Source organism: Electrona antarctica, assembly GCF_951216825.1.
Source record: "Electrona antarctica genome assembly, chromosome: 8".
Classification (NCBI taxonomy): Eukaryota; Metazoa; Chordata; class Actinopteri; order Myctophiformes; family Myctophidae; genus Electrona; species Electrona antarctica.
In genome coordinates, this window is record NC_136789.1 from 6,967,438 (window position 1) to 6,979,784 (window position 12,347).

Genomic DNA, 12,347 nt, shown 5'->3' on the forward strand with positions numbered 1-12,347 from the left:
CTTAATTTGTTCCATAACACCTGACACTAAACAATGGCCATTGAAAACCAGTTTCACCTGCGGTTTCTTGAATGAATACGGTCAACACAGGATGCGGTAAGTGGTAACATAAAAAATTTACAATCTAGTTGGTTAATTAAAGCAGCCTCCCACTACACCACTCCTGCCGTTTAAAAACCTTAGAATGTGAGCCAGAGCGTCATCATTCAACAAGAGGTCCATAACTGGACACTATTAACGACCTCTTTCTGTGGCAAAATAAGCACTAATTTAGTGTAGTAACCCTAGCTAGTAACATAAATATATTAACCATTTTGATGCCAATGCCTCTACAAATAAAGAATCAAAAGATTATAGAGGCAAGAAAGCAGATTTGACGCTTACACTGTGTGTAGGATTCTCAGTCTTCACATGCCCCAAGTTTCCCTTAGTGTTTAATCAGTAACTGGGTATTGTCTCCATCAGGTACTCGCAAAACTAGCATAAACTGAGTTTGTGAAAATGACTTCACACAAACTGCAATGGCCTCAGGACTTTGAGACTTAGTCAATATTTAACATGGCATATGACTGTTACGTGCTAGGAAAAGGAAATACTTAAAAAATAGCTACAAGGAAACATATTTGAGTGTACAGTCAACTGTACACCTATCTGACTGTCAGTAAGCCATCATTACTTTTTATGTACATGGTGATGATCATGTACAGTAGAGTATGTGGATTGGTTGGATATATTGGAATCATTGAAAGAAATTGTCCGAAAATAATCGGACAATTTCATCTGTCACTTTGTTTTAGGGCATTGAAAAATACAATCTCTGACACCTACTGTACAATAGCAAAACAGATAACTGTATAATTAACCAGCAGGAATTAGAACAATGCATTAACATTGTGTCATGTGTATATTAATGACAAAAGAAATTTCACTTGTATCGAAGGAAGTTGCACCATCTAGTGGCCAAGTAGTTTCAGCTTATTCATAGATTATCAGAGATATTTACCAACCAGTAAAATGAAAACAATGTAATCAGCAACTATTCTACAACAATAAAACTAAAGAAACTACAGATAGACCAGCAAACACCATTCAATTTCATAGAAACAATTTATTCAATATGTCAAGTAAATACTGTATCAATCTTCAAACAAAGGAGTGTCTTTAACATGGGAGTGTTCAATTAATTTATAGGGAGTTTGTCAAGTAAGCCAGCTGGTATTTAAGTTATGTAAGTCAAAACAGATGTATTATACAGGGCAAAAGGAGTCTATTGATATGTTAACAATACTTACAGTACATTAACAATACTTACAGTACATCCAACAGACAGACATATAGTTTGTCAAAATATATTATGTAACGGAGATGTTTCTACAACTTCTGGATGATGATGGAAGAAGCCCCTCCACCTCCATTGCAGATACTGGCCAGCCCATATTGGCCTGACTTTAGGTTGTGCACCATATGACCTACGATCCTTGCGCCGGACATCCTGAGGAAAAACAAACCATCTATTAACTAAACCCCTTTCAACCTGGCATTCCTATTGTGGGGCATTTCATTCTAGGCAAACGTTCATGTTCAATTCATTTATAATTTGTTGACTCCGAAAATACCTGATCTACAACCTCACAAATGCATCACAATGTGACGCATTGTGAGCTTGTAGATTGGCCATTTCCATCGCATGACACGCTGACCTCATCATATTTGTTTTTAGAATGAGTGTTTTTCGTGCAACTAATGCTTGCAATGGATTCAGAATCATGAAAACCCCCTAGTTTGACCCGTCCCATGCTACTTAAAGCATAATGACATTTTGAAAATGTTGCCTTACCCGAGCGGCAAGGACGGAGTTCTCCGTTCAATCAATTAGTAATGCCCAGCGCTCAGGACGGAGATTAATAAAAGGACGAAGATTTATTGATATCAAAAGCGATCGCATCGCTTCACAGGCTGGGAGCGTCTGTTGCGCAACATTCAATGTCATTTCCGGTTGGGACGTCATCGAAAATGTTCCCCCCCATTTTAGCCGATGAGACCGAAAATCTTAAAACGTGAATAACTCTTGATCTAAATCATTCCGTCCAATTCTAAGCAAAGATTATGTGCCCATCGTGGTCCCGTCGCTAGTCATGTTCGAATTAATCATACCTCCCGTTGTTGTCGATCGCCTCGGGAGTGTTTTGGCTACATCAGCTACATTCGGGATAGCGGCTGGTGCGTTGCTAAATGTGCTCCGCTGCTATAAATTGCTGGGTGCTCTGATTTAATGGATTAAATAACCCTGGGCGTTTGTTGTGTTAATGGTACCCCATCTTATTATGCTAATTATGAAAATTGCCCAACATATGCATTAGCATGGCAGTTTAAATGCTGGGGACCCATACTCAACATTTCTAACATAAAACTTTAGGGTACTCAAAATGTCCGGGTTCACAATGGGGCTCTATGGGCTGGCAAGTAGACTATTCTCGCTCCCATCCCTACCTCCACTCTCTATTTTAATATTTTGTGTCCAATCAAATCTGTGATACATTTACCAATATTCCAGATAATAATTCCAGATTTCCACAAATCCTTCCCAGGCAGGTGCTTACCCAATAGGATGTCCCAATGACACAGCACCCCCGTTGACGTTGACCTTGCTGGGGTCAATGTCCAGCATTTTCATGTTTGCCAGAACAACTACGCTAAAAGCTTCATTGATCTCCCACATGGCGATGTCCTCCTTCTTCAAGCCCCCTGCCTCCAGGACCTAGCAGACAGCAGAGAGAGAGAGTGTGTTTTCAGTTTCCAACATTTGTGCATCTTCAAATGTGGGACAGCAGGTATACTTGCTGGGCATGAGCTGATGATTATCACCCTCACCGGCTTCCCTCCCCCGAACACGGGCCAAAGCCGGACATTGCGCCACCTGAGCTCCCCCATGTGAGTATTTTTCACTTTTTGATCACCGTCAATGATCTCAAAACAGGGGCAGCGAAACTTGCTGAGCAATGCTGCCTCTCCCGTGCTGGCAATGTCCATTTCTGGAGCATATTTTGCACACTTTTATTTAGTGTTTTGTTGCAAAGGAAGAATCCACACATTAACATACTAGAGTGCACATGTGGACTATTTGTGTCAACTTTTGTCAACTTTTTGCCAATAACAAAATGTCCAGACATTTTTTCAAATTTCCATACTCTTCCAACTATAGAAAACAGTAAGTCATATTTCCATACCTGTCCAGGCACCCTGTATGACTCTGATGCAATTGGATTACATGGGGGAAAAAACGATGGTACAACTTCCCAGTCATGACCATGTAATCACTGTAATGCAATGCTGCACTTAAAAATGTCACCTGGGGCGACAGGACCTTCTCTGTGGCTGCCCCCTCCCTCTGGAATGCACTCCCCAAACATATATCAGAGATGTCCTCTCCCTCCCTACCTTCAAAACCGCACTGAAAACTCAAAACTCGCTAGTTTGGACTAGCCTTGTTCTCTCCCCTGGCCCCTACACATGTAAAGCGTCATTGAGTACTTATCAAAAGCGCTATATAAATCGCAGGTATTATTACAATGATGTGGCTGGATCATGCTAACTGCCATGCGTTGTCAACCCCCTGCTACCCCAAAGACCGATTTGGATAGGAAAAAGCCTGCTTTCGCTCACCTTTGGTACAGCGAATGCTGGAGCGATGGGAAAATCAATGGGTGCAACTGCAGCATCAGCAAATGCTAGAAGTAAAAAGAAAAAAACAGCTGCATTATTATTATCTGCAGGGGTCCGCTATAACTGCCTCTGTGTCCGTTTCAGTGCAGTAGTTTAGGTAGGAACCAAAATTCTCTAAGGCGGAACTATTGTGTTCCTATTTCCTAGTCGTTCGTTTCCGCTCGGACATATTTGCGGTGCCCACATACATCAGCCAATGACAAAACCAGCTGGACCAGAGTAATATAGTAAGAGAGTGGCGACACTAGCGTTGACTCCCATTGTAACAATGGAATGCGGAAGTGCTCATTCTATCTCAATGGGATAGTTCCAGCCATAGGACTAATGTTTGGAACTATAGCCCATAGGCACCCGCTTTGCGGCGAGATCAAAGTGTGTCGCTACTCTCCTACTCTACACTCTGACTCTGAGCTGGACTAGAGGACTAGCAGCTGGTAACAATGATACTCAGCTTGCTATTGCATAGCAGCTGGTAAAAAAAGTGGAAAAAATAAAAAAAAGCTCAACAAACAAGAAACCGGATTTGAAATCACCACCTGCCAAATGTGGGTAAAATGTAATGTTGGGTCATGCCGTCAAGTAAAGTTACAGAAAGTAACATTTCTGCAACAATTCTCTCATTCAGTAAACTGCTTTTATTTTTGCCATTGTTTTTTGATAAATATGTATATTTTGTATATTGCAATAGATCTTTATGGACTATATTATTTACATGTTTGTTTGTTTTTCGTTTTTTCCCTCCCCTTTGATTTTTGCCCCTTATTGATTGAGACTGCTACACCAGCCTCCCGGTCAGATTATTATTATTTTTTAATATGACTAATAATTAGTAGTAATAGTTAGTGTTGAATTGTGTGAACAGCCCTTTGCAGAGAATAAGGGCTATACAAATACATTTTACTTGAGCTGATGTATACAGACATTGTAACAGCTGTTAAAACCTTTTTTTGCTGCAGTACAGATGAAACACACGAATGCCAAAGCTACTGCTATAGAGCAATATCAATGTTCATGAGTAACATTACTACAGACCTATTGTTTTTCCAAAAGCTTAAGTATGTGTGGTATATCTGAACAAATGCAACTTACAAACAACCCTGGCCAGTGGAGTTACATTCAGCCTCTTGGCAGCGTCAGCAGTCATTAAAACAAGAGCTGCAGCCCCATCGTTTAGTGTGCTGGCATTGGCTGCTGTCACTGTGCCTACAAAACCGAGAAAACAGAGAAACAAACGGAGAAAAACTTCAAAATGAAATATATACAAAATGTAAGGCATTTCAATACTGTACCAAATAATTAAAGTATCATCCTTTCCAATATGCTTTAAACATTTAAAATAGCTCTACAATGAGAACCTTTAACTAGATATTTTCTTTTTTTACATGAATTGTGCAATATAGCTCTGTCTATAACTTATCTCCATATTGGGCTAACGTTGAATGTTGATCACATAATTGTAGATTATTACCGGTAGTTTAAAGTAAACAAACAAAACATGGCAGTCCATGGCTATATTTCATAATAGTATTAATGCCCTGAATGTGACTTTACATGATTTCCACAAATTACATTACTACACCAAACAATAACATCTTTGCCAAAAAATTGCCGATCTACAAGCTCCCAACGCATCTCATTGCAATGTCATCCAATGTCATCCCTAGAACAGGGGTAGGTTTCAAGCATAGAGTATATATATAATAGAGACTGAACTGGCGCGAAGCTCCGCCCCCCCAGCTATTCATGTCAGTGGAAGTTGCTCAGTGGCGTTTTGAAGCACCCGGAAGACTGCCGGAAGTACCGTCTGAGAACGTCTACTTCCGCATTTGACCACCAAATTTTGGTGGTCAAATGCGGAAGTGCAACCGAGCGCTCAATGTTAAAGCCCAGCTGCACGGGGTTTCCCGGTCATGAATCCACGGGTTCGCCTGTAGTCCCTCCTCCTACCACTAGGGAGGAGAGCTTCAACGTTGGAAAGCCTGCCTGCCCCCTTGGTTTCAAGTGGTTACTTTTCCACCTTCACTCATAATTTGTCTGTTCCATACTCACCATTCTCCTTTTGGAACACTGCCCTCAGCTTGGGGACTTTGCTGAAGTCAACACGCCTCCATTCCTCATCCTCTGATACCACAACATCAGGCTTGCCTACAGAAACAAGTCATTATTATTAATTACACAGCTTGATTGAATGCTTGATTCTGATTCAATCATGATATTCAGCAGTCTGTTATTTCTCAATAGCAGACTGCTACAATGAAGAACAGACCATTGCTATGGATCAGGGGTTTTCAACAGGTGGTCCATGAAGGTATTGCATGTGGTCTCTGACCATGCATTTAGTAATGTAGGACAGTTAAGATTTATTCTCTTCCACAGAAAAGTGCACTAATGATCTGGTGACCTATCATGATGCGTCAATGTTGTCAGTTACCGGAAAGTCGGAGGTCATGAAATTCATGAAGTTAGAATCTCAACCTATTTTCTGTTGACTGATGGTGTCCTTCCAATAGGTGAGGGGGCCGTGGTTTTACATTTACTGTTTTCATTTATTTTTAATAATTATTTTTGATTTTGTAAGAAGGAGCTGAAGCTGGAGGAGCTGCGGGCAGCAGGAGGTTCTTTCCAAAATAATTATTAAAAATAAATGAAAACAGTAAATGACAAACCACGTCCACCTCACGTATTAGGACATTATTAGTCAAGAGAACCTGTGTTTTTGATGAATCCATCATGGTTAAAATGGAGTTTTAAGTTATAATGGCTTTGTATAGGAAGGGGGCGGGGCAGTTAAAATGAATATCAAATATCTAATTACTGAATCAAGCAACTTAAGAACTGCCCGGGGTGTTCACATAAGCCTGAGTAGACGATGAAAGTGACGTTTTTTCTCCAACACCACGCGTATTTGAACCATTTGATAGACTTATGAAATATTATACAACATATTTTAATAGGGCAGAGGCAAGGAAGCAACCAGGTGCTCAGGAGGTGTGCAGGTATACAAAATATAAAAATAGTAAAAAGGTGCTCCTGGCATCAATCGGGATAACACATCCTACTATAAATGTGCCACGTCTCTGCGTGTGTGCACGGTTGTAATGCACGTAACTCGAGAACCGTTTGACCCACGCGTTCCACACCCCCACAGGGAGTGCAGTGCCAGGTATCGAGTCGGTGCCTGCCAGTGGGCCTAATGAGGCCAACTCCTTTCACCTGTGCAATGTCCAGACCTCTGCCTCAGCCAATTGAGGCTCAACCAATCAGGCTCTGCCAGTGGGCCGAGTTGATTGCCAAGTACACTTTTCAGTTTGCAGTCTTCACACACACACCTATTGAACCCACTGACATCAGGCAAGAGGCAAGGCAAGACACTTGTTCTCCATACTGTACCTCTCTGAGGGATGCTAACTGGAACAATCTCTTTAGCCAAAACACCAGACTCATATGCTGCTTTGCTGCGTGTGTACGAGCCAATAGCATAGGCATCCTGCTCTTCCCTGGTGATCTGGCTATTCTTGGCTGTGTTCTCTGCACAGTTGCCCTGGTAATGACAATCAAGCATATGGTACAGAGACACATTAAGGGATATATAGATAACATTTCGGGGGGGAACACAGAAAAGATGTTAAATCAAAGTATTGCTTTTTCCCCAAAATATATTTTGATTATGAAATCATTTGACGGAATTAATAGTCCATCTGTAAGATGACTGATCTTTGGTGGTTCCTATGGCTTGTGAGCCAATACCATAATGACGTTGATATCATGTGGTATATGTTTCGGCAGTGATCACTCCACAGTTAGTGTGTTATTTTATCGGGCATGACCGTCTTAAACAGAGTCAGACACAGCTTTGCTTCTAACACTTTAGAATGAGCAGAATCGGCCCGCGCTGCCAGCGTGGTGGTCCGGGACTCCGGGCACCCTAGGCTTTAATGCCAGCCTGACAGTGTGTTGTGTGGTCAAAACCTGATCCGATGACCTTTGCTGCGCGTCACTCCTCATCTCTCTCCCCATTTTCTGTCAGTCTACTGTCCTATCAATAAAGGCATAAAAAGCCCCCCCCCCCCCCCCCCCGATCTACAAGCTCGTCTGCTATTTTCGGTACACAAAAACTGAGCGCAACCAACCATTCTACTGGATCTCTTCTCCACAATCCCTCCCTAACATTTCAGTCTAGCTTGTATTTGTCAATATAATTGTCAATATATTTTATTCTTAGTCATCATAGCTTAGTTTTTTGTCATAGTTTCAGTCGACGAAATCAACAGTCGCAGTGGGTCTCAAAGTGGGGGTCCGGGGTCCCCCACGAGTCCTTGGCAAGTCAGGAAGATAGATAGATAGATAGATAGATAGATAGATAGTCCGCCACCCCATCATCAACCCAATGAAATAAGAAAAGAAAACGGCACTATTACCATGTGAAATTTGTTGTAGACATCAGTGAGGCCATCTTTAACAATGAGATCTTCCACTTTCACTCCTCCGTAAAATGGAGTCTCTCTGTCCATCACATACGGTACATTGGACATACTCTCCATGCCTCCTGCCACCATCACATCCTAAAAGAACACATGCAAAAAAAACAGCACTAAAACACACACCTTTTCAGTTCCAGGATGTTGATAAGGTGTCCTAATAATCAAGATAACATCTGTCAAATCTTGTTTTTGGTCACAGCAATTGCGTTCGCTGATAAAGACCTTTGATAGCACATTACAACATTTCAATGTTAACCTGCACATGAATATCTAGCCTGTGACAGAACTGAGATTAATTCTAAAATGTGGTGAATTGTGATAGAGATGCATCATCTGTGAATTTCAATAATCAGGTTGTGCACATAATCTTTAAGCCAGGAGGACCCAGAAATATGAATCCATATTTATCACAATACAAACCCGATGTAGTATTTGGTGCTGCAGTCTGCACAAAAAGTCGACTTGACTTAAGTTGAGACGGTCCGTTCAAGTACTACAACCATATGTTACTCATAATAATGAGTTGACAATTAATTGTTTAACAGAAACGTTTTAAACACAGAAATTACTCAATTACATAATGTTACATTATGCATTGAGTAATTGAGTGAATATCTAATCTCCTGCGCTGCCCAAGTTTGGGTCCCGACCTGCACAACTGTACTAGATTAATACAGTATGAAATGGGCATAAGGAATCAGTTATGGAGCCACCTGTTGGTTATAGAATAATACCGTTATGTAACTGACCAACATAATAATGCAAGAACCCCACCCTCCCTTTGAGTCTCAGTTCTGGTTTTGTCTTCAAAGCCAGTAGGAGAACTATAGTGTAATGGCTATTTCACCTGGTGTCCACACATTAGACTCTGAGCAGCCAACATTATAGACTTCATTCCAGAGGCACAGACTTTGTTGATGGTTGTTGCTGGAGTGCCAAGAGTCAAACCTGTAAACAGGGAGGCAGGTTGGCTTTTCAAAATAAATAATGGCAATCAGGTGTTTTAAGTTTGTGCGGGTGTTATGCGTCTCTGAGGGATCACTATCATTTCAACTTTGCCCCAATATTTCTGACATGTCCTCACTTTGCTTTTTAACAACACCCCACGTGCTGTCAGTATAAATAAATAACTCAAGTGTTCGCTTGAGTGGCTGTAATCATAATGCCAGCCTGAAGACCTTTGACTATAGACTATGTAGATGCTATTGCATCCACTTCTAATATCTAGTATGTTCATTGTAGTTGCCTTATGTTTTCTTTTTTTTTTCTTCTTCTTCTTTTCCATTACTGTCTGATTTTAATGTTTTCTTATTTCTTCTTATTGTACAAGCACTTTGTAACTATAAAGTTTATAATTATAATAGTCAATGTCTGTTACCAATTCACATTGAAATGTGATCTCGTGTCCCTGATAGGGGAAGTCAGCTGGCTCAACTAGGCTTCAAGACTTGTCTCGCTAAGGTAACCTTGGCATTGTTATACAGGCATGCGGGGAGAGGCCTTCAGATAATGAGTTCACTAGGGTAGAGGAGATCCTCTTTCTTGTATACGTTAAGAAAATTATATTTCTCAGGAGACTACAAATATCTAATTTGTTCCCCATGTGATACAGTATTGAATCTATTGATGATGTGGACAAAAAAGTAATCAACTGTGTGCGTATCATACCTGCCCCAAGTAAGGCTTGTCTTGTGGGAGCTTGTCCTTCTCCTGCCTGCAGCACATTGCCCATGTAGACCTCCTTCACCTCCTCAACAGGGATCCCTAAATGCAAGAAATGTGACATCAAGTCAAATTAGTCAATGACAAATGGATCTTTACCAAAATACACTATGCATTTTGTGTGGTGACATAACTCGGTCCCGGGTGCTGTGTTTAAGAAAGAAAGGTTCAATGGCCACATCTAGTTTCATACCTGCTTTGTCAATGGCTCCCTTGATGGCGATGGAGCCCAGTTTGGTAGCTGGAACTGATGATAAGCTCCCTCTGAAGGACCCCATGGGAGTGCGGACTGCACTGACAATGACCACTTCCTGAGATCATATTATTACAGTTAATATAATTTAGCAGAGCTTCTTTGTTTTGTATATACATTACCTCATAAGTTACATTTAAACTAGATTATTGGCCTGAAATAATCACATTTTTAAATTGTTATTTGTTTTTAAATAAGTGTACTCACATTTAGAGAAGGGCGAGATGTATAATTCCTTGACAGGTACTTGTGAACCTGGAGTGACAGAAAATAGCCTCTGCTAAACTGTAGCATCTGTTTGAAGGTATTTTTGCTTTTTTGCCATTCTAAAGTTCAGCTCTTTTCATCTCTAAAGATCAAGGTATTTCTATAATTTTACAAAAGATGCTATTACTTACACAGTTACACGTGCCCCTACCCTACTATAACCTTGAGCCTTTCTAAATAAAAAACGTTCGGTAAAGACACGTGCATAAGTTCAACGGACCAGAGCTAAGTTAAACCCACTGCAAAAAATATAAACAAAAGCTGAAGGATCTAACACTTTGTTCAAGGACGCTACTCCTCTGCCAACAATGTGTTAAGTTGGCCTTGTGTTTACAACGTGCATGTCTGTCTGTAGCTCCGTTTGGAACCTCTATGTCTACGCTGAGCTAAAGCGTAGATATACTATAGAGGTTCCAAACGGAGCTAGTCTGTCAGTGAGTGTGGCTAGTAGCGCACTAGCATGTTTGCGACATCGAAGATAAAAGGTTTTTATGCAGACGTGCCCAGGTCACCCGAGGTCACCGCCCTACTAGTACTCACCAGCCGCATGCAACTTCGAGAACGCATGGTTAAAAGTCCACTCGATGACATAATGTTATGTTGCACTAAAACAGCAGACTGATTCACAATTTCACACAGACAGAATGGACAGAGTCTTCACCTTCAGCCTTACAGCGGGGGGAGGGGCAACTTCATCAGCCAATCGCATGTGTGGATGCGTGTGCTCGACGTCATCAGAAACTCATGCATTTTGGTTATTGTAGTCCAACAACCTAACGCAGGTGCCACCGGTAGCCCACAAAGTAAATTATGCATTTTCTTTAAAGATTAAAAATGGCATAATATAATGTGTGTGTGTGTGTGTATGTGTGGGGGGGGGGGGGGGGGGGTAAGATCAGTGGAGCTCCCTCTGGCTATGCCTCAGTACTGCCACTGGCTTTGGTTTTATCACTTACCCAATGCATCTACTATCATCATGTATACCCATAATTACTGAGGAGAACAGCCTTATTGTTATTTCATAACAGTGGTTCATGAATCATGAGTCCTGACTTCTGCAAGAGCAATAGGCCTACATGTAATGTGTAGGCTATGCAATGAGCGATGGGGTTATTAAGGAACTTATATGTTATACAGTATTTTATTTTTATTATTTTATTTTATTTGCACAACAGTTTATATACATACATGCATAATATGATAGTTCTTTCCATGGGAAAGTTGACAGTTAATTGTTGTGCCGGTAATGTCTTTACATTACATATGATGTGAATGTATTTATATTAAAAACAAAAAACAAGAAACGAAAAAATATATATGTATTAAAAACACAAAAAGTAGGACAACAAAAAATAAAAAAGCACATACTGAGCAGAAATTTAAAAAAAAATGTTTTGGACAAAGCAAGGACATACTACTACTATATAGGCCTAGCCATTTGAAATAAGGAGTAAAAATGAAGAAGAAGAAAAAAGAGGTTTAGAAAATCCATACATGACAATATTATGGATGCCTTGCCTATCATCCAGTTACCCACTCTGGTATTCAATTTACATATTACGTTTCTTTTGTATACATATAGGTCAAGAGCAGTAGTATATATCAGTGATAGGCTATTCATACAGTATTCTGTATTCATATCTACACACAATTAATTAAAAATAACAGCAGTATAGTACCTAAATCCAAAACATATATCCATATATAGATACCAATATGTCTAGACAGCTTAATAATGGTAATAAACATATTACATGAATTGACATTCACAGTGTTGTTTTTGGCTGAACATTTCTATTTTAGTTATAGTCTTTGGAATGAAACTTCATTTAGTCACATAGTCACCTGGAATGTTTTAGTGTTAGTCTAGTTTTAGTTGACTAAATATTTTAGTCAACTAA

At 40.3% G+C, this 12,347-nt stretch overlaps 1 protein-coding gene across 1 annotated transcript; it reads right to left on the minus strand.

Annotated features, from left to right (window-relative positions):
- Positions 1-1,088: 1,088 nt before the first annotated feature.
- Positions 1,089-11,140, minus strand: acat1 (acetyl-CoA acetyltransferase 1). Its single transcript, XM_079508060.1, has 12 exons — positions 10,987-11,140; positions 10,387-10,434; positions 10,120-10,237; positions 9,873-9,968; positions 9,052-9,152; positions 8,142-8,285; positions 7,114-7,264; positions 5,773-5,868; positions 4,813-4,926; positions 3,664-3,728; positions 2,601-2,758; positions 1,089-1,492 (listed from the first exon to the last, which is right to left on the minus strand). Exons 1-12 carry the CDS (start codon positions 11,035-11,037, stop codon positions 1,372-1,374), a joined length of 1,263 nt encoding a protein of 420 aa, XP_079364186.1. The 5' UTR covers positions 11,038-11,140; the 3' UTR covers positions 1,089-1,371.
- Positions 11,141-12,347: the final 1,207 nt, after the last annotated feature.